Raw genomic sequence first — 19,200 nt, 5'->3', positions numbered from 1 at the left:
CAACCTGGCTCTCCCCACCTGCCTTATCCCCAAGGCTCTGTGCCATCTCCCTGGGGACCCAGCACATCTTTAAAATAAGGGATTCCATGCCGGGGGTGCTGGGGTTGAACCCAGAGCCTTAGGTGTGCAAGCCCATATCCATGTACATGCAACTGAGCCGTGTCCCCAGCTTGAAACGGGGTTCTTTGGGACTAATGACATCTTGCATGGAGGCCACAGCCCAGGAGGATGGTGTTGGCAGCCACAGCTTGTTCTCTGGATTGGCAGAGGGGCTGCTGCCTGGGAGTCTGGAACAGGACAAGCTCCCTCCCCACTCTGGCCCTTGGCCACATTACAAATGACCACCCTGGTGTGGACAGATGGCCGGAGCTTATCCAGGAGTATGCTATGGCTGCGCCAGCTGCCCTCAACCCAATGCTGTGTAGTGAGACACAGGAGGGTTCCTGTGCCCAAGAAAGTCACCCTGGGGCCCACCTGCCTCCTGGTCCCTCACCCAGTCTCACCATGCACTGTTTCTTGGTCTCCTGTCAGTAGCTGGGGAAACCAGTTGGTCCTGGCTGGCTTGGGACTGTCCTGGGTCCAAAACAGCATCTCAGCCCCCCAGTCCCAGACGTGTCACTTGTCCAACCATGGGGTAACCTCCTGCACAGGCCTTCTGGAACCCAGTTGTCTGCATTCTGCACACCAGCATCCTGGGTACCCCCGGTTGCTCCTGAGACCGCTGGGGACCTGGGCCCCAGGGCAAGGCCTGGAGACCCAAGGGCACTGGGGTGGTCTAGTGGCCTGGCTTTGGGAACTCCCGTGCGCCTTGGTGACTTGGGAGCACCCTCACGGGAAGCCAGCCACGGTTTACCCTTTATTTGCCTGTAGTCCTGCCCATGGGTCCGGTGGGCGGTGCTGAGGAGACCCTGAGGTCTCATCCAATTTCCAAGCTGAGATTAGCTCAGCATGAGAGGAAGCACCACGGTGGGAGAGAAGGTCCACAGCTACTGCTTGAGCCACATCCCCAGCCCCAACTACAATATATTAAGGAAAACAAATTTATAGCCAGGCATGGCATATACCTGGCAGCCCAGCTATGTGGAGGCTGAGGCAGGAGGATCCCAAGTTGGAGGGTTGGAGGTCATCCTGGGGAATTTAGCAAGACCCTATTTCAAAATAAAAAATAAAACAAGCTGGGAACACAGCTCAGTGGCAGAGCACTTGCCCTGGGCCCAGTACCACAAAAAAAACATTGTTTTTTGGCTCAGTTGGCTAGATTATTTGAGATTTTTAAAGGATCCTGTCTGGAGTAGACTTGGAGTCCTGTCCTGTTTATAACACCTCTGATGTTGGCCATCCCGAGTCTGTCCAGTGTGATGTGCTGACAAGGGAGAAGGGGTCAGGAGGGTTGGTCTTCAACCCTTGGTGCCCCTGACGCCTACCCCAAGAGAGAGCAGCTTGCCCAGTGGTCCGGTGCTTGTGTACCACTGACCCCCCAGGGAACAGCTGCATCCAAAGCTCTGCAGGGAAGGTGGGAACCTGCACTGGAAAGGAGATTGGGTATCGGGATGCTGGGCTCCCAGAGGGCTCCGAGCCGAGGATGCGAGTTGCAGAACTCCCGTCTCCCTGTACTGTTCCAGCTGGCTTCTCAGGGGGACCCCTGCCTCTAGCCTCGACCTGTCTGCTGCTCGAACTGTGGGCATGCTCCAGGCATGGTGGCACACGCCTGTGATCCCAGCTACCCAAGAGGCTGTGGCAGGATTGTAAATAAAAATAAAAAGCTGGGAATGTGACTCAGTGACAGGGGCCTGACTAGCACGTGTGTCTCCAGGTTCAATCATCAGTACTGGAAGAAAAGGTGGGCTTTGCCATTTCTCCGCTAAAACCTCCCAAGGCTCCCTAAAGCCCCTGAGGGGCGTTTACCACTTCTTCAGAAGGAGACCCCTGCAAAGCCGCTCGAGGAGGCGGGGCTGTAGCGGAGGCTTGTTGGGGCCCTGCGCCAGACTCCTCCGCCTTCCGCTGCTTACTGGGGCTCCTGCTGTCTGTGCCCTTCACCGCTGAACTTGACCCGACCCCTTGGAAGGGGTGGCCCCAGGGGCTAGCCATTCGGAGCCTCCTGCCCTCTAAGAGGGAGGAGTGGCGCCAGGAGCGGGCGGGGAACTGAGTGAGCGCTGAGACCGGGACCCGTTTGCGGGTCATTCTTCTCGGGACTGGTTCTTCTCTGGTGTGCGGCAAGGGCAGTGCAAGATGCTGAGCAGCTCCGTGCCTCCACTCACTCCATGCCAGGGCACCCCCATCGTGACAGCCACCAGTGTCCCCAGACGGCCCGGAGTTCTCTTGGGACAGAACTGCCTCTGGAGTGAGACTGCTGCCTTCAGGCTTCCTCGTTCAGCAGAGCCAGGAGGAGCGATGCAGGCCTTCAAGAACTGCTGGATCGGGCCGCAGCAGAGCACCCTGCCTGACCCCTGCTCCCTCCTTCAGCCAGCACCCTCCCCGTTCCCTCAACAGGCCTCATGCCGGCCTCTACACCCCACCAACGGACACAGTCTTATTCAAGTGCTTCCTAATCCTAAGCACCCCAAACCCCAGGGCAATCATGTCCACACTGTGGCAGAGCCTGTGGTCCGTTGGCCTGGGGCAGAGGCAGGACCCCGACCGCCAGGGCAGAGCAGGCCAAACCACGGGGTCACTGCCAAACCACCAGGCCCCAAGAGGCCGAGAGCCGGGTCCTCTAGCCTTTCTCCCATTCTATCCAGGTGCTGGGCTTCCTGAAGGAGGCAGGGCTTGGTGACGAGAGCCAGGTTCGGCGGCGGCGGCGGGCCCCCCTTCCTCGGGGGTGTGCGTGCACGAGGTGGGGCTGGAAGGCGGGGGTTACTGAGCACCCTGGCCGGGCCGGGCCGGGCTCTGGAGGCCGCTGGAGGCCACTGGAGGCAGGGGCGCAAGGCCGGGAGGCTGACGACGAGGAGCACCGGCCGGCTTCGGCTGCGAGGGCCCGAGACTTCCCTGTGCTGCGGGAAGGAAGGCTCCCAGCGCCCTCCAGCCATACCCGCGGGCGGGCGGCTCGGCCGGAGAGCGCTGCCTCGCAGGCACGGGCTCAGGCTCACTCCGCACTCCGCACCAAAGCCAGAAAACCTGCGGAAAGACTTCCCTCGGGCCTCGAGGCAACAAGTGGATGCACCCTTGGGGCTCTGGGAGGCACGGCCACTCGCCACAGTCCCTCCCACGGCGAGTCAAAGACGACCCCTCCCGCCTGCGAGTGGGTTCAGTGCCCGCCCTCCTGGGCGCGCCTCTTCCCCGTCGGGTCGGTTTCCGTCGCTGTAAGTCACAGGCAGATGCTGCGGGGCCCAAAGTCACCGTTGGGCCGCTACAGGCCACACTGGAGCCGCAGGCGGCTGCGCAGAAGGGACCCCAACCGCTCCGGTGAGCTCGACCGCCCCCGGTCACGTGGGCCTAAAGCCCCGCCCACCGCGGTCCACCTACCGGCGCTCCCCGGAAGTGGCTGCGAATGCCTTCCGGGCCTGCGCGCGCAGCGGTCGGGCGAAGGGCGGCCAGGTCTTGGCGCATGCGCGCCGTGGGACACGGTGACCCTGAGCGTGCGGACTGGTAGCGATGCTGTCCAGGTTCCTGGGCCCGCGCTACCTCCAGCTGGCCAAGAACTGGTGAGGACGCCTCCCGCCGGGGCCCGGACCCCGGCCGTGCCGGCGGCCGAGGGCAAACCGACCTCGGACGGGTGGACCACCCGCCTCCGCCCGCGGCCGAGCCGCAGCTGGCCTCGCTTCCCCCGGCCGCGGCGCCCCGGGGCGAACCCGCCTGTCTGCTCCTATTTCTTTATCGGCCCCGTGGCTGCACCCCGGCCTGGCGCACGCTGGGCAAGTCGCCCCACCACTGAGCCGCACCCCAGCCCTTTTTGCATGTTATTGAGACAGGGTCTTGCCAAGTTTCCCGGGCTGGCCTCGGACGTGCTTCCTCCTGCCCTTTCGATGCTTTTTAATAATGCATGGAACGCACAAGTGCACCTAGCCCTGATCCCGTGTGGGAGGTGGGCAGGGTGGGGTGACTCCCCTGGGAGCCGGGATGGGGCTGAGCGTTTGGCCAGCAGCCTCAGCGGTCAGCTGGGGTGTTAAGAAGCAAGGGTTCTTTCCCGTCAGGGTGTTGGGGCTTCCACAGCTGGACCTCTGAGACTGCTTCGTGTTGGAAGGCCATCCTGGCATCAGGCTGAGGGCCCAGCCTTTCATCTCTCTGGTACAACTGTCCTATTTCCTGTGCTTGGTCAGAGTGACAACCATGCCTCCTTCACGGTCTTGTTCACTCACTATGCATTTATTGAGTACCTACTGTGTGCTGGCATTAGGTCGGCAAGGAAAAGTAAAGAATTGGAAAAAAAAGAATTGAGAGGGGCTGGGGTTGTGGCTCAGTGGTAGAGCGCTTGCCTGGCATGTGTGAGGCGCTGGGTTCAATCCTCAGCACCGCATGAAAATAAAGATCTCTATAACTAAAATTTTAAAAAAATAAATAAAAGAATTGAGATCTAAGCCAGGCGTGGTGGCACACACCTGCGATCCCAGCGACCTTGGTAGCTAAGGTAGGAGTGTCACAGGTTTGAGGCCAACCTTAGCAACTTGAGAAGACCCTGTAAGGGCTGGGGATGTAACTCAGTGGACCAGCACCCCTGGGTTTAATCCCCAGTGCAGTAAAAGAAACAAGATCTGTGGTGTAGGCAGATCTAAAATAGCCAGGTGGAGGAGGAAGGGGCTGCAGCCCGTCTCACTGGCCTTTGGCTTTGAGAGGCCAGGAAGCAGGTGTCCACAGGAGGGGTCGTGTCTAACACAGGACATGAGGATTTCTGGTTACTGAGTCACACACTCGCCAAGCCCTGATGTGTTGATCTGAGAAGGGGGAGGAGGATTTGCGGGATGGTCAGCATGGCTATCTTCTTTGTGTCCTTCCTCCTTGCTCGTGGAGGTCAGGTTTATGGACTCCTCCTGCATTGTGCAGGTCCATGGGGTCCTAGGGTTAAGTGAAGCCAGTCAACTCAGCAAAACAAAAAGGCTGCTGTGATGATTATAACAGTTGCACTGAGGAGGAAAGAGTCCCACCATTCCGTGGCCCTGCTAGGTTCCATGGCTGCCGCAATCTGATTCTGTTGAGATGTACAGTGAGCGGAGTTGTCTCAGTGAGGCAGCCTGAGGCAAGGGGTGTCTATGTGTGGGTTGTTCATCCCTCTCTGACATCCCAGGCATGAGGCTTACTGTGACCCATAGACATGGGACTTGGGTTCAGACCACCCATGGGACAGACCTTCTGTAGTTATCCACTGCTGCGTGACAAATGGCTCCCAAGGTTAGCTGCTTCCCACGGCAGTGTTGAGTGTCGCGCAGTCTCTGCAGGACAGGCACTCGGGCACCGCTGGGCTAAACCCTTGCTCATCTGATGGTCTGCTGCTGCAGTCCCTCTTCCAGGCTCTCCCCTGTGGCCGCTGGGAGGTGATGGACAGCCAGCCTCGCCCAGTCGGTGGGATGGGGAGTGTGGGCACTCATGGTGCACCCTCACACCTTCTGTTCCTTGGAAGTGCCTCCTGGGTCTGTGCTGCGAGGGCAGGAGCATGTGGGTCTGGCCGACTGTCCTCCTCTCAGAGGCCACAGAACACAAGCATAGCCCTGGGAACCCTTAGGCACATGCTGCACTGGCCCAGAGTGTGTCCTTGGAATGCCAGGGCTCCGAACCTCCCTGGCTGTGTGTCCTCAGGGAAGCGACTCCCCCTTCCGCTGCTTGGTCTCTCTCCCTGAGAAACGGTGGTGAAATCATTGGGTCTCCCTCAGTCCTGCTAAGATGCAGGCCAGTGAGTGAGCAGCTGCCTGCTCAAGGTGCCTGCCTTGAAGAAGCACCTGTTGCCATGGTGGTTACCAACTTGGTTTTCAGCAGCAGCACTCTCCAGATGAACCCTTGCATGTCATTTGTTTGGCCCTGCCATGCTGTACATGTGCATCAATACAGCACCTTGTTACCCGTAAACTGTACAATTATGATTTGCCTGGGGTGCCAGGGTTGCTTGGTGTTGAGCACTTCCTGGTGTGTGCGAGGCCCAGACTCCATCCCCAGCAGCGCATGCACATGCCTGAGGTAGACTCTCACTGTGAAAGCAGATAGGGTGGGGTGGTCGATGAGGCAAGGGTCCCCAGGGCCACTCTGATGCACAGTTCTCTCTGCAGCTCCAGCATGGCTCTTGGCATGGCGCACTCATGGCTAGGGGAGCTGCTCCCTGCCAAGGCCTCCTGTCGGCTGGCAGGCAGCAGGTCTGGTGCTCTTGAGGATCCAGCCTTGTCTTCCTCCTTTCCCTCCTGGGGGCCCTCAGCTCTGGGCAGAGGCTGGCCCACAGGGGTGCTTGACAGAGGGTGGCTTGGGGTCAGAGGTGCCCATGGTGGGTCCCAAGGGAGAGTCTGAGGCAGGGCCTAATGGCCACTCTTCTCACAGGATGCCCACAGCCAGCATGTGGGGCGCTGTGGGCACTGTGGGGCTGGTGTGGGCCACAGACTGGCGGCTGATTCTGGACTGGGTGCCTTACATCAACGGCAAGTTCAAGAAGGAAGACTAGCTAAGCTGGCCCTCCGTGGACCCCTCTGGTGAGTCATGACCAGGGTGTTCGGACCCTCAGCCTAGTGGCACTGGGTGGGTGGACTAAGTGGCTGCTGGAGGGTAAAGTGGGGTCTCCAGGCTTCTGGGGTTGTCCTGGAGAGCCCTGCAGGAGGGTAGAGCTTGGGCACTTCTGCCTGGTGGCCCAGCTGGGGGTGGGGGGTGCCCCTCAGAACTCAACAACCCCCAGCAATCTGGAGCTGGGCAGTGGTTGCCCAGTCTGGGGCAGGGTGGGAGGCCCCACTTTACAGATGGGGAAGTTAAGGCTGGACTTCTGGATGGGCTGCTCATGTCCACTGTGCTGACCACTTTGATTCTGTCATGGCCTGTTGCACATGTGGTAGTCCACGTCACAGATGCAGACTGAGTGCCAAGGTTATGCAGCCAATATGAACCTGGGCCATAAAGCCCAGAACCACCTTCCATTTCACTGTGTCTGGTGGCTGGTGTCCCTGGCCACTCACCCTGCCTTGTCCCCACCCCCAGGTGTATGTCCAGAGCAGCCCAAGCCCAGAGGATGGATGCAAGGACTCACCTCATGGCTGGAGGGTCATCAGCCTGCTCTGCGGACTACTCTGCCCGGGTCTCGGTCGTGCTGTGACTCAGTTCCCCGACTGAAGTCCCCGAGGCCTGCCTGACCAGGGCTTTTTCCAACTCCATAATTTTGCAAATCTAGGAGGCTTATCCAATGACTGGCAGAAATTGTCTGAGTACTTAAAATATTTAAATATTCAGTGGTTGGTACTGTGTGATGTGTTCCTCTACCGCTGCCCTGACAGAGAACCCCACAACTTCATGGGCATCAAATAGACACACAGTCTCCTGGACGAGTTTAGGGCCATGTGTCTGGGTGGGTCTGGCCCAGGGTGCTGCCACTGCAGTCAGGACACACGCCAGGCTACCCTTGGAAGCTTAGTGGGGGCTGCAGGAGCCACCTGCAGGCTGTGTGCGCTGTGGCTGCGGGTGGGAAGCCAGAGCTCCTACCAGGTGGGCCTCCAGTGTGCTGTGCTGGCTCCCCAAGGTGAGCAACCTCAGGGAGAGTCAGGAGGAAGCCACTGTCCTCTTACAACCTGATCTCAGAAGTCTCTTGCCACCATTCCCATCACTTCTAGCTCCAGCCAGACCAGAACAACTGTGAAGGAGGAAAAGTTTATGGGCTCACAGTCCTCAGTATTAGTCCCGAGAAGGCCAGCTCCATTCTTCGGGGCTCGAGGTATGGCAGAACATCATGGTGGAACAGTTGGTGCAGGGGAGCAGCGCACATGGTGGTCGGAAAGCTGAGAGACTCCACACTCCAGATCCATAGCCACATCCCCAGTGACCCACCTCCTCCAGTTCCCACTCAGTTAATCCCATCAGGGATCAACACACTGATTAGGTCAGGGCTATAGCCCAATCATTTCTCCTCCAAACCTTGCAGTGTCTCATGTGAGCTTTTGGTGAACACCTCACCTCCAAACCATAATAGCTACATCCCCAGCTCTTTTTATTTTGAGACAGTCTGGTGAAGTTGCCCAGGCTGATCTCAACCTTGAGATCCTCCTGAGTCACTGGGATGACAGGAGCATGCCATCACACTCAGCAATGTGACCTTGTGTATCTAGTTCTCCCACTGAGCACAGTGTCCTTGGGGTCTGTCCCCAGTGCAGCAACTCCACATGCCTGAGTGATGCTCCAGGTGTGGGTGGACACTTGGGCTGTTCCTGCCCTTTGGCTGCCGTGAGACTTCCTACAAGCCTGTGTGAGCCTCTCCTTTCAGGTCCTAGGTCTGTGCCTAGGAGTGAGCTGCCAGGTTTCCTAGTCCCTGGTCTCCAGCACTACTGCCCCCTCTCACACTCCTGCCAGCCAAGGGCAGGGTTCAGATGGCTCTGCTTGCTCACCAGCACTGATCCGCTTCCATGCTTTACACAGGTGTTCCAGTCCCACCCTCTGCTCACCCTGACCCAGCCCTGGAGTGAGCAACTTGGCAAAGAAAAACATTCCCCTGCAGGCTGACAGGGCTCATCCTACCCATCTCACCACGTGCTGTGCTGGGTGGGCAACCACAGTCCGCGGCATAGACAGTCTCCACACTAGCACTGGCCCCTCTCCAGACCGCCCCACTTGCCATTGCACTATGGGCCTCTGGGTCTTGAGCCACCAGTGAGCTGCAGAGCATTGAACCCCTCAAGTTCCTGGTGTGGGGAGAGAGAAACCATCTGCCCCAGGGCAGCACTGTCCAGAGCAAAGGCTGTTGTGGGTAGAGGAGAGGGGGCTGAGTGGGACCCACGTCCCTGTCATCATCCATCTGTCTTCCCACACCCTCCCACGTGCATCTGTCCAGTTATAGCTTTTTCAGGGCTTGTAGGATGATGCCCCACAATTGGTGCAAGTCACAATCCCAGGACCTGTGGACACGGCACCTTCCACGGCAAAGGGATCTGTAAATGGGGTTAAGGACCTGGAGGTGGTAGGTCATCCTGGGATTTAGAGTGCACTCCTGCACACTCGAGGCCCAACAGTTTAGACTAAAATGGAGTCAGGCTCAAAAGATTCAGGGCCACGGAGCCAAAACTAAACTCCGATCTTCCCAGAGGTCAGGAGAGAAAACAGCCAAAACTTCAAGCAAGCCAGTGTGATCAGCGGGCGCGACAAGGCTCTGACCGACCAGTCCCGCGTTTCCGCGTGCTTCAGCCCTTCCTGGTTTGCAGCCTGCGCTCAGCCCGTGGGATCACTTGTTCTTTTACAGAACGAGGGGCTGTCCGGTGCTGGAATCACGCATGAAGCCAATTAAGACCTTCAGGCTAAACGTGTTAATTTCGTCTTTTGAGCTGTGGGTTGGCCCAACGCCACCATCTGGCTCCTTAGAACCAGGGACCTTCTCCGGGTGACTGCAGACCAGCTGCAGCGGAGGAAAGGTAGTCCGTTTTCCAACACCTGCCCCTGGGCGCGCGTCGAGCCAGAGCGACCCCTTCCACCTCCTATCCCCCTGGTCGGGTGGGGCAGGGGATGGGAGATGGTCCCACGCGCAGGCCTGGGCCCCTCTGGGCGAGATGACGGGACAGGTGGAGGAGCGCTCAGAGGCGCACTGCGTCGGCGGTGGAGCCCGAGGGTTAGAGCCCCGGCACCGCGAAAAAGCTTTGGCGTTGGCAGGACTTGGATGCTCGTGAAGAGTCTGGAGGGTGGAGAAGGGCCGAGCGGGAAGGGTACGAGCCTGCCACCGCGGCTCCTCAGCGGCCGCGCTACCGAGGCGCTCTGAGGTTCGGGACAGAGGGCCAACAAGCGCGTGGGGGCCGAGAGCAAAGAGCGCATGCGCACAGCCGGCCCCGCCCTGAGCCGCGCACCGATTGGCCTCGCCTCCACGGGGCGGGGGCTACTCCGCGGCTGCGCAGTCGAGCCCCGCGGGCGGGTGGGCGGAGCGGCCCCCCGAGCGGGGGCTGGCGAGCGCGGGGAGGGGGCCGAGAGGGCGGCAAAGCCGGCGCGCGCCCGGCTGGGGGCGGAGGGCGGGGGCCTGCGGGCCGGAACAGCCGCGGCAAGTGGCGGCGGCGGAGGCAGCTGAGGCGGCGGCGAGCGGGGGTCGCGGCGGTGGCGGCAGCGGGCCCGGAGGCGGGCCGAGGAGCCGGGCGTGATGGAGCGGAAGAGGTGGGAGTGCCCGGCGCTCCCGCAGGGCTGGGAGAGGGAAGAAGTGCCCAGAAGGTCGGGGCTGTCGGCCGGCCACAGGGATGTCTTTTACTATAGGTGAATGAGCGCGCCGGCCGCGCAGGGCCCCAACGGGCGCCTCCCAGCGGTCTCTGCGGCGGCCTGGGCGCCCCTGCCCTGGGCCGCGGCCTGGGCCGCGCGCGTGCGTCATGCGTGCGAGCGTGCGTAGACCGTGTGTGCCCGCCTGCCTAGCGCACGGCGGCCTAATGCGCGTGCGTGCTCGCGGATGCGCGGCTCAGTGAGCGTGCGCCGTGTGGCGCGCGGCCGCATGGCGCCCTAGCACCCGGTGGCTGAAGCTTTTGTACTGGCTGCGGCGGGGAACGTGCGCTCTAGGCTAGGGGCGCCCGGCAGTGGCCAGACGCGCTGGGAGGCGGGTGGGGTGGGGGCTGGGCTCTCCCTCTGGCTCCCATGGTGTGTTCCCCGGGTCCCGCGGAGCCCGAGGCGGGTGGCCAAGCCGGGATTTCGGGGAGCAGTGCTCGTTGCGGGGGACTGGAGCTAACCTGCTTCCAGATGCACAGTCCTGGGCCCGTTTCAGTCCTGGGAGTGTGTTCCCTAGGGTGACTGGGATTCCCTGCTTTTGAGGGGGGACCCCACCTTTGGGAATGTTTGAAGGCCACTGTCCCTCTTGGGTACCCCCAGGCCTGAGAATGCTACTACTGCTACTTAGGAACCCATTTAAGACTAGTGCGTTGATGCTTCTGGTGGTCAGTGTTTTTGAGAGCCCTCAACCCTAGATTGGAAGGAGGAGCTGGTCTTGACTAGGAAAGGACCCCTTTGGTGGAACAAAGAATTAGTCACCTGCTAGTATCCCTGCTCAGACAGGCCATCACGTACTGTGTTTCTTCTCCCTAATTTTGAAAGATGCCCCTTTTTCTTTTTGGTGCTGGGGGCTCTACTCTAGGGGCTCCCACATGCTAGGCAAACCCTCTATTACTGAGGTACAGCCCTAGCCTGGAAGATGCTTTTGATTCTGCATCACTTTTTAATTGCCCCTTCTTTGTCTTCAGTGTGTTGGGGTGCCTGCCATCTGCAGAGTGCCAGCCTGGGTGCTGGGGGTGCAGCTCCCAATGCATGGGTGAGCAGGTGTGGAGCCAGGGCCAGCCAGCCCTTCATCAGCTGAGCACTGTGGTTCTTTCCTGTCCACTGTTTGGGCTGTAGAGTAAGGGGTGGCTTGTGTTTGGAAGTGTGGTTACAGGATCAGGATATGTTTAGATTCTGATTTCAAAAAAGTGTAGGGACAGCAAGGGAAGGTGTGACTTTCAACCCGGAAAGGTGTAGGAGTTGAATGATGGGGCTGCTAGCAGAGGGACACTGTATATTTCCCTTGTCCCCTCTCCTGTGACTTCATCCCCCCACCCCAATTCTTTAGAAAGCTGAAATTCCTGGGGTTCTGTTTTTTGGGCCTGTGAAGAGGCTTCAGGCCAGGATTCTCCAGAGCCATTCCAAGAACACTGGTACTCTGGTCTGTGTCTGCCTCTCTGGTCCTTTGTTTGGTTAACACCTCTGCAGCAGCTGCTGGGCTGGGCTGGGGCGGCCGCTGAGCTGGCACTGGCACGGAGAGTGGGTCCATCCCTCTGGTGTCAGAGCACCAGCCACCACTCCACACTGAGCTGCAGGGATCTATGGGGTGCTGGGGGAGCCCTGGAGGACCCCCTGAGGAAATGACAGGGGAACAGGAGACACCTAGGCAAGGCCCCAGAACCTGAGGGCTGGCTGCAGTTCAGGAGCTGAACCAAGGTCAGGTTGGCCAGTGTCCTGATCACATCACACCTTTCTTATTCCCATCTACCCTGAAGCTTCTTAGGGGTCAGCTGGGGTCCCTCTGAGGTCCTCCAGATGTAGGGATCTAGCTGTAGGAAATGAAGTTGACCATTCCAGAGCTGCCCTCCAAGGTGCAGGTTTGGGGTGCTCCTTACCCTGGATTTCAGTCTTGGGGTTTGGCCTGCTTGCTGTCTCCACTCTTGGCATAAGAGAGCTCAGGCTTCTGTGCTCATTTTTGTCCCATGTATCTGGTTTTATTAAATCTGTTCACTTTTCTTTCAATAAAAAACCAGGGACATCTTTCTGTGTCAATACAGGTATGCATAATCTTTTTCAAAAATTTGATAACATTCATATTCATAAGTTATTCTTAACCTGTAAACATGGTAGTTTTGTACAATCAGAGTTGAGCAGCTGCTACGCTGTCTACTTGCAGTTCATTTTCAGCTTAACAAGACGTAGTTCATGTGCTGTACCGTCCACCCACTGTGTGTAAGTCAGTGGTGTTCTGGAATGTTCACATGTTTTCAGACATGTGTGGCCATGACCAGACTCAGTTCTAGGATTTTCATCACTGCTGAAGGAAGCCCTTGACCATTGTAACTTTATTGCCCTGAGCCCCTAGCTGTACCAAGCCCTGTATGCAACCACTAGGCTGAGTTCTGTGTCTGTATTTTCCTGTTCTCGGTCTCTTGAAGGTAGGCAAGTGGAGGAAAGGACTGTGGGCAAGCGTTTCCTGGGGTCTCTTCCTTCTCTGTGGCTGTGTCTGGGACCAGTCAGGGCCTCAGCTTCTGTATAAAGCCTGGACATGTGCACTCAGTTTTGACATCAGCCCACAGCATAATTGCAGAAGTGAATCTCTGGAGTCCTCTATCCCTCGGGACACCAGGCACTTACAGGTTCTCTGTGCCCCAGTGCCCTCCCTGGTGCCTGGTCCTGGGATATGTGTCGGAGCCCCACCAGGTCCTTGTGCACCATCCCGTTTCCCTGCGAGTGCAAAACATACCTTCCCAGGATCTGTGTATTGGCCAGTGCCTCGTGACACTGGGCTGGGGGCTGCTGTGCCAGAGGGCAGCTGAGTCTCCCTCCATGATTGCAGGGTTGGGTTTCCTCTTGGCTGGACTGGACCATGAGCCGTCCTGTTTTCTGGCATCTACCCAGGGCTAGGTCAGGATCCTGTCCTAGAAATTTACAGGGGAGAAGGACAAGTTGAGCCACCACTAATCTCAGCTACAAAACACACACACAGGGAATGAACTGAGGGGTGCTCTATCACTGAGGTACATGTCCAGAGCCCTTTTTATCTATTTATTTTGAGACAGTTTTGAAAAATTGCTGAGACTGGCCTTAAACTTTCTGCTGGAGAAACAAAGTTTTTTCCCCTCTTCCTCTTGGGGTTGGGGATGGAACCCAGACAGACCCTCATGCATGCTAAGCAGGTACTTCACTGAGCCACATCCTGGCCTTCAGACTAAATTATTAACAAGCGCTATTTACTGAGTTTGTATAAGTTTTGTGCTTGAACATCTGGCCTAGTGAGCTCCATACATGCTCTTACGACTTTTTAATGACTTTTTGAAGATACCACATGCCATATAGTTCAAACATCCAGGTCAGTGCACACTTTGGTGGTGTTTAACCACGACGCTGTGCAACCATGAGCATTAACTAGTAACATTTCCATCACCACAACAGGAAGCCAGCCTCCACAGTAGTCACCCATTCCCTCCCCAGTACCCGAGAAGCCACATCATGTCTGGACTCCCCTGTTCTGGATGTTCCCTGTCACTGGAGTCACACACTGTGTGGCCTTGTGTGTGTGTGTCTGGTTCTCACTGAGCATGAGGTCCTCAGGTCCATCCACACTGCAGGTGTGTGTCTGTCCGTCCATTCAGATACTGGGGCTGTTCCTGCCCTTGGGCATTGAGTCATGCTGCTCTGGGCATTCATGAGCAAATCTCCATGTGACATGTTTTCACACCAGGTCCAGGAGTGAGTGGCTAGTTCATTTGAGGAGCAGCCAGATTCTCCATGCTGCCTGCTGGTGATGCTGGCTCTGCAGTAGGTGTTCTGTAGGGTGGTGGCAGGTGGCATGCAGAGCACTCAGGTGGTGGTACACGCCTGTAATTGCGGCCGCTCAGGAGGCTGAGGCAGGAGGATCCTGCAAGCTTTCAGCCAGCCTCAGCAATTCAGAACCTGCCTCAAAATAAAGGGCTGGGTGTGTAACTTAGTGAAGAGCACCCCCTCGGTTCAGTCTCCAGTAGTGCAGAACAACAACAAAACAGCTAGATGACTCCATAGATGGGTGTCCTGGAGTGAGCAGGGCACCCTGCACAGCCTCCCACCCAGGTAACCACCAAAGGAGCCAGCTCCCAGGGATGCCCCTCAGGCTGGTCTCCTTGTGAACCACAGTGCAGCAGGTCGTGGTGACTGTCCGGCAGCTGCCCTCCACCCTGGGGGTGGGAGGGTCCCCGAGGGGCTTCCTGGCAGTCTAGCTGGGTCTGGCAGGCCCAGAGGCCTGCGCCGACCCGCCTCTGCCCGCAGCCCCAGTGGGAAGAAGTTCCGCAGCAAGCCCCAGCTGGCGCGCTACCTGGGGGGCTCCATGGACCTGAGCACCTTTGACTTCCGCACTGGCAAGATGCTGATGAGCAAGATGAACAAGAGCCGCCAACGCGTGCGCTACGACTCCTCCAACCAGGTCAAGGTGAGTCGGGGTGGTGCCAGCGCCACTGGGGAAGGTGCTGCCCGGAGAGGCGGCCGCATGGCGCAGAGGTGGCCCCTGGAGAGGGGCCTGAGCCCACCCCCAAGCTGGCCATGGTGGGCATGGCCACAGGCAGCCTATGGAGCCCAGCCGGCCACCCTACTGGAGTACCTTGTTCTGTAGGGCAAGCCCGACCTGAACACAGCGCTGCCTGTGCGGCAGACAGCGTCCATCTTTAAGCAGCCTGTGACCAAGATCACCAACCACCCCAGCAACAAGGTGAAGAGCGACCCACAGAAGGCTGTGGACCAGCCCCGGCAGGTGAGCCCGTGGCTCCCACTTTTAAAGGGAGGCTTCCTTGGGAGTGCCGCACTGCTTCCCAGAGCCTTGCTCTGCAGGAACTAGCTCCCCACGTGCGGCCTTCCCTTCTGCTTCTCTGTTCCGAAGTAGATCGCTCAGTTTGTGGGCACCGTAGCTCAGTGGCAGAACTTGCTCAGCTGCTCTAGGACCTGGCTTTGGAGCCTAGCACTACAAAAGAACAGCATGCTACATAAATGGCTTTCTAATCTGCTTTTTAAAAAGCAGAACCCAGGTGGGCCTGGCAGCACACGCCTGTAATCCCAGCTACTGACTGGGGAGCCTGAGGCCGGAGGGTTTCAAGTTCAAGGCCAGCCTCAGCAATTTTGTGAGGCCCTAAGCAACTAATCAGGGAGGGCCCAGAGGCCTGCACAGACTCAAAATTTTAAAAGTAAATAAAAAGGTCTGGATTCTGTCCCTGGTACATTTAAAAAAAAAAAAAAAAAACCAGCCAGGTGCCATGGCTACCTGTGGTCCCAGGCACTCTGCAGGCTGAGAGAAGATGAAGCTGTTTCAAGGCAATTTAGCGAAAGCCTATCTCAAAATAGAAAACACAGAGGGGCTGGGGAATAACTCCGTGGTAGAGCACCCTGGGTTCTGTAGCCAGAAAAGCCACAACAGCAAAAAAGAAAACCTTTCTGTCTTGAGTACTTACTTACACTGCCCATTGGAGGTCTGGGCGTGGTAGGCGCCTGGGGCAGGCAGGGGAGATGCCCAGGGGCCCAGTGTCATGAGGAGGTCATGGGAACCCCTGGCCCTGCCTGGTTTGGTGTGTCCTGTCCCCCCCCCCTTCCGCACCTCCCCATCCTTCACATTCCCCCACCCCCGTGGCCTGGCTGACCTGTCTGTCCTGTCCGCCTGGGCAGCTGTTCTGGGAGAAGAAGCTGAGCGGCCTGAGTGCCTTTGACATCGCGGAGGAGCTTGTCAGGACCATGGACCTGCCCAAAGGCCTGCAGGGTGAGCAGAGCCCCAGCCCTCCGCTTCTGCTGCCCATCATGTGGCCGTGGAGACTGAGTCTTCTCTGATCTCTGGAGCACCCCGGGGGACACTGCTTGCCCCCAGGTGTCTTAAGAACTTGCTGAAGGCTGGGATGTAGCTCGGTGGTAGAGCCCTTGCCTGCCATGCTCAAGGCCCTGGGGTCCACCAAAAGGTCTGCAGGGATGTCTGGGTCTGCTCCTGCATTTTGAAGTCACTGTCACACCGCTCAGCGGTGTGCTAGGCTTGCACTCTTCCTGTTGTGAAAGGCATGGTGCCCAGGTGAGGGAGTGTGGGAGGAGAGCCAAGGCTGCAGAAAGGCAGAGCCCCATCTGGGTGCCGAGCAAGCAGCCCCGTGACCCCACCCTGCCCGGCTGTTTCCTCTTCCCCTGTTAGGGGTGGGCCCAGGCTGTACGGATGAGACCCTGCTGTCGGCCATCGCCAGCGCCCTGCACACCAGCACCATGCCCATCACGGGGCAGCTCTCGGCCGCCGTGGAGAAGAACCCTGGTGTGTGGCTGAACACCACGCAACCCCTGTGCAAAGCCTTCATGGTGACTGACGAGGACATCAGGTAGCTGGTGGCCCTGGTCCCTACTGCACCTGTCTCTCAGAGCCATGCCCCCAGCACCTGTGCATTCCCAGTTTCCCCAAAACTTAGACATTTCTGCTGACGTTGCCAGAGTTTTAGAACAGAAGTGGCCACAGCAAGGTGCAGAGTGTTGGAATCCTGGGTGCAGGCCAGGCAGGGGCCTGTGGAGAGAGCCAGGGGACCTGGTTGCCGGCTTCACAGCTGCGGTGTCAGAAGCAAGGGCAGAGAAAGGGCAGCCTCCTGGGTCGGGCACTGTCTGAGCCTGGCACAGGGAGCTGGGGCGCTTACCTAACATCATGGCTGGACACTGGTCACTGCTAAGTGACTGTAAAGGAAACACCTGGGGTGAAGGAGGAGCAGCACAGTGGGTGGGCAGCACCACTGGTGGTGCTGATGCTCTTGCTGGTCAGAAGGAGCTGCGGGGCGCAGGGCAGTGGTGGCAGCAGCTGCCGTGAGGTGGCAGACAGGGCAGGCTCAAGCCAGCAGGGGGAAGCCCAGGGTGGCCGGCGCGCAGCTCCTCAGTGTGCAGAGGCAGATGAGGAACCCAAGTCTCCCCATGGCAGGGTGCTCTGTGCACAGCAGGGAGGGCGAGAGGTGCTGGGGCTGGACATGCCCACACCCTCCCCTGGCCAGCATTTGTGTCTCCAGGAAGCAGGAGGAGCTGGTACAGCAGGTGCGGAAGCGGCTGGAGGAGGCACTGATGGCCGACATGCTGGCCCACGTGGAGGAGCTGGCCCGTGATGGTGAGGCGCCACTGGACAAGGCCTGTGTGGATGACGAAGACGACGACGAGGAGGACGAAGAGGAGGAGCCGGAGCCAGACCAGGAGCTGGAGCGTGTCTAGAGCAGGTGCTCAGCTGATGCCCTCCCCACCACGAGGCCAGGCTCTGGGACCTGAGGCCAAGGCTGGCTGGCAAGTGGGGTCAGTGGAAGAGCACCCCAGCCTGGTGTGCAGGTGGCGGCTGGGAGCACGCCTCTCTAGGCCTGCTCGTGTCCCAAGTCACCTTGCTGAGGGCGTCCCCTCCCCATACTTTGCAGACGCCCTGCCTGAGAGCCCTGTGCTGCAGGGCCACCAGCTCGCCTCTACACGGCCACCTACAGACTTGGCCCTGGGCCACACTGGGGACCAGGCTCAGCAATCAGGCACAGTCTGGGAGGAGGACAGCCCCTCCTCCCCTGGGCCTCAACACGGGGCGCCTGAGGGCAGCCCTGCCTGGTGGACCCTCCACCATGGCTCTTCTCTGGGGGCCCCCGCGTGTGGACTCAGGCCTGTGGTGCCCCAGCCTGTCCCCGTGGTCTCTGCCCCGAGCTCCTCCACATGGGAAAGGTGCCAGCAGACGCGCCCGTCCCTCAGTGCCCTGGAGCTGGTCACACAGAGGTCCTTCAGTCGCCATGTCCAGGAGCCAGGGAAATATTCCAGAAACACAGCTTCACCTCCTTTCAGTGCAGTGTGAGCAGCACTGCTCTGGGCCAGCATCGTGACCATGGTCCTGTGCTGCCACCCAGCTGGGTAGGGCTGGTGACCCCAGTGAGGGCATCCGAGAGCCAGCAGCCACCTAGGGTGTCACTTCCCTCAATAAATCGATGATACAAATGGGGCTGGAACTTGGCTGTTTGACCCTTTGTTTGGCCACCAGCAGAGGTGATGGGGACAGCTTTCTGAAACCCGCTGCCCTGCTTCGGTGCAGGTGCTTGGCAGCACCCAGGCTACACCCAGGTTCCCTTGCGGTGCCAGGGAGAGCCCTAGTCCAGCTGCAGAGAAATGAGCTGGCCCTTTGGGTGTGGCCCCCACAATAGCCACCTCTGAGAGTAATGTGGTGGCACAGTGGCAAAGGGAATGGCCACTGCTTGGACTCCCCTGCCACCCCTGCTGTGACTTGGAGGTGCCCGGGCCCAGTGAGGCCCTGCTTCTTCCTCCATCGCCCTGATGCTCACAGCACTAGTTGTCCTTTGGCTCCCCTGCTGCCCCAGCCAGGATGTGGTCACTCTCAGGCTGGACAAGAGGGAGGCCAGCACCTTCTTGGCTCCCCCTGGGGCTCAGCCAGCACTACCCCTGGCGGTTGGGGGCTGAGCCTGGCATGATGGCCGAAGAAGGGACCCCTTCATTTGTGGGATCCCCTACTAAGGTCACTGTTAGACCCGCATTGTCCCCCTTGCCCTCAGGGCCATGGCCTGGGTGCCAGGTTGATGCTGTCACCTTTCAAAGCACAAACCCTTGGCACAGGAAGACTGCTCACTCCCTGGGCTGCCAGACGGGGCCAGTCTCCCACGAGGCTGCCAGGGGAGCTCCTGTGGGGCCAGCTCCTCTTCCTGGCACTGGGTTCTTGTGAGGATGATGGCTTCAGTGCTTGCTGTGACCCTGAGGCCAGGGGTCCTGCCTGGTAGGGGACACAGCTGCAGTGGGCACTGTACCTGAATAAAGACACTTCCAAGAACGTGGTGTGGAGCCTTGTGTTGGTTTTGCGGGTCCGGGACTTGTCCGTGCCCTTGGCGTGTGAGCCTGTCTGGGCAGGGCCAGGGTCCC

General features: G+C 59.0%; 2 protein-coding genes across 6 annotated transcripts; both read left to right on the top strand.

Annotated features, from left to right (window-relative positions):
* Window positions 1–3,484: 3,484 nt before the first annotated feature.
* On the top strand, window positions 3,485–7,346 carry UQCR11 (ubiquinol-cytochrome c reductase, complex III subunit XI). Its single transcript, XM_081282791.1, has 3 exons — window positions 3,485–3,641; window positions 6,454–6,602; window positions 7,099–7,346. Exons 1-2 carry the CDS (start codon window positions 3,592–3,594, stop codon window positions 6,572–6,574), a joined length of 171 nt encoding a protein of 56 aa, XP_081138917.1. The 5' UTR covers window positions 3,485–3,591; the 3' UTR covers window positions 6,575–6,602; window positions 7,099–7,346.
* Window positions 7,347–9,994: 2,648 nt separating this feature from the next.
* On the top strand, window positions 9,995–18,274 carry MBD3 (methyl-CpG binding domain protein 3). Of its 5 annotated transcripts, XM_081282786.1 has the most exons (7): window positions 9,996–10,233; window positions 12,345–12,368; window positions 14,596–14,755; window positions 14,936–15,073; window positions 15,976–16,066; window positions 16,481–16,658; window positions 17,310–18,274. In XM_081282786.1, exons 1-7 carry the CDS (start codon window positions 10,220–10,222, stop codon window positions 17,518–17,520), a joined length of 816 nt encoding a protein of 271 aa, XP_081138912.1. In that variant the 5' UTR covers window positions 9,996–10,219; the 3' UTR covers window positions 17,521–18,274. The 5 variants fall into 5 exon arrangements, with proteins under 5 accessions (XP_081138910.1, XP_081138912.1, XP_081138914.1 ...); XM_081282784.1 differs by lacking the exon at window positions 12,345–12,368 and having other exon boundaries at window positions 9,995–10,329; XM_081282788.1 differs by lacking the exon at window positions 12,345–12,368 and having other exon boundaries at window positions 9,996–10,329; window positions 17,329–17,514.
* The last annotated feature ends 926 nt before the right edge of the window (window positions 18,275–19,200 follow it).

This window comes from Spermophilus citellus (genome assembly GCF_964194105.1).
Source record: "Spermophilus citellus genome assembly, chromosome: 3".
NCBI lineage: Eukaryota > Metazoa > Chordata > Mammalia > Rodentia > Sciuridae > Spermophilus > Spermophilus citellus.
This window is presented reverse-complemented; position numbering and strand designations above follow the sequence as displayed.

Excerpts from the sequence above, each read along its gene's own strand:
- UQCR11 (XM_081282791.1), top strand. The coding sequence starts at position 3,592 with ATGCTGTCCAGGTTCCTGGGCCCGCGCTACCTCCAGCTGGCCAAGAAC. Across the intron at positions 3,642-6,453 it reads CTCCAGCTGGCCAAGAACTG|GATGCCCACAGCCAGCATGT; the intron begins GTGAGGACGCCT and ends CTCTTCTCACAG.
- MBD3 (XM_081282784.1), top strand. The coding sequence starts at position 10,220 with ATGGAGCGGAAGAGGTGGGAGTGCCCGGCGCTCCCGCAGGGCTGGGAG. Across the intron at positions 14,756-14,935 it reads ACTCCTCCAACCAGGTCAAG|GGCAAGCCCGACCTGAACAC; the intron begins GTGAGTCGGGGT and ends CTTGTTCTGTAG. Across the intron at positions 15,074-15,975 it reads CTGTGGACCAGCCCCGGCAG|CTGTTCTGGGAGAAGAAGCT; the intron begins GTGAGCCCGTGG and ends CCGCCTGGGCAG.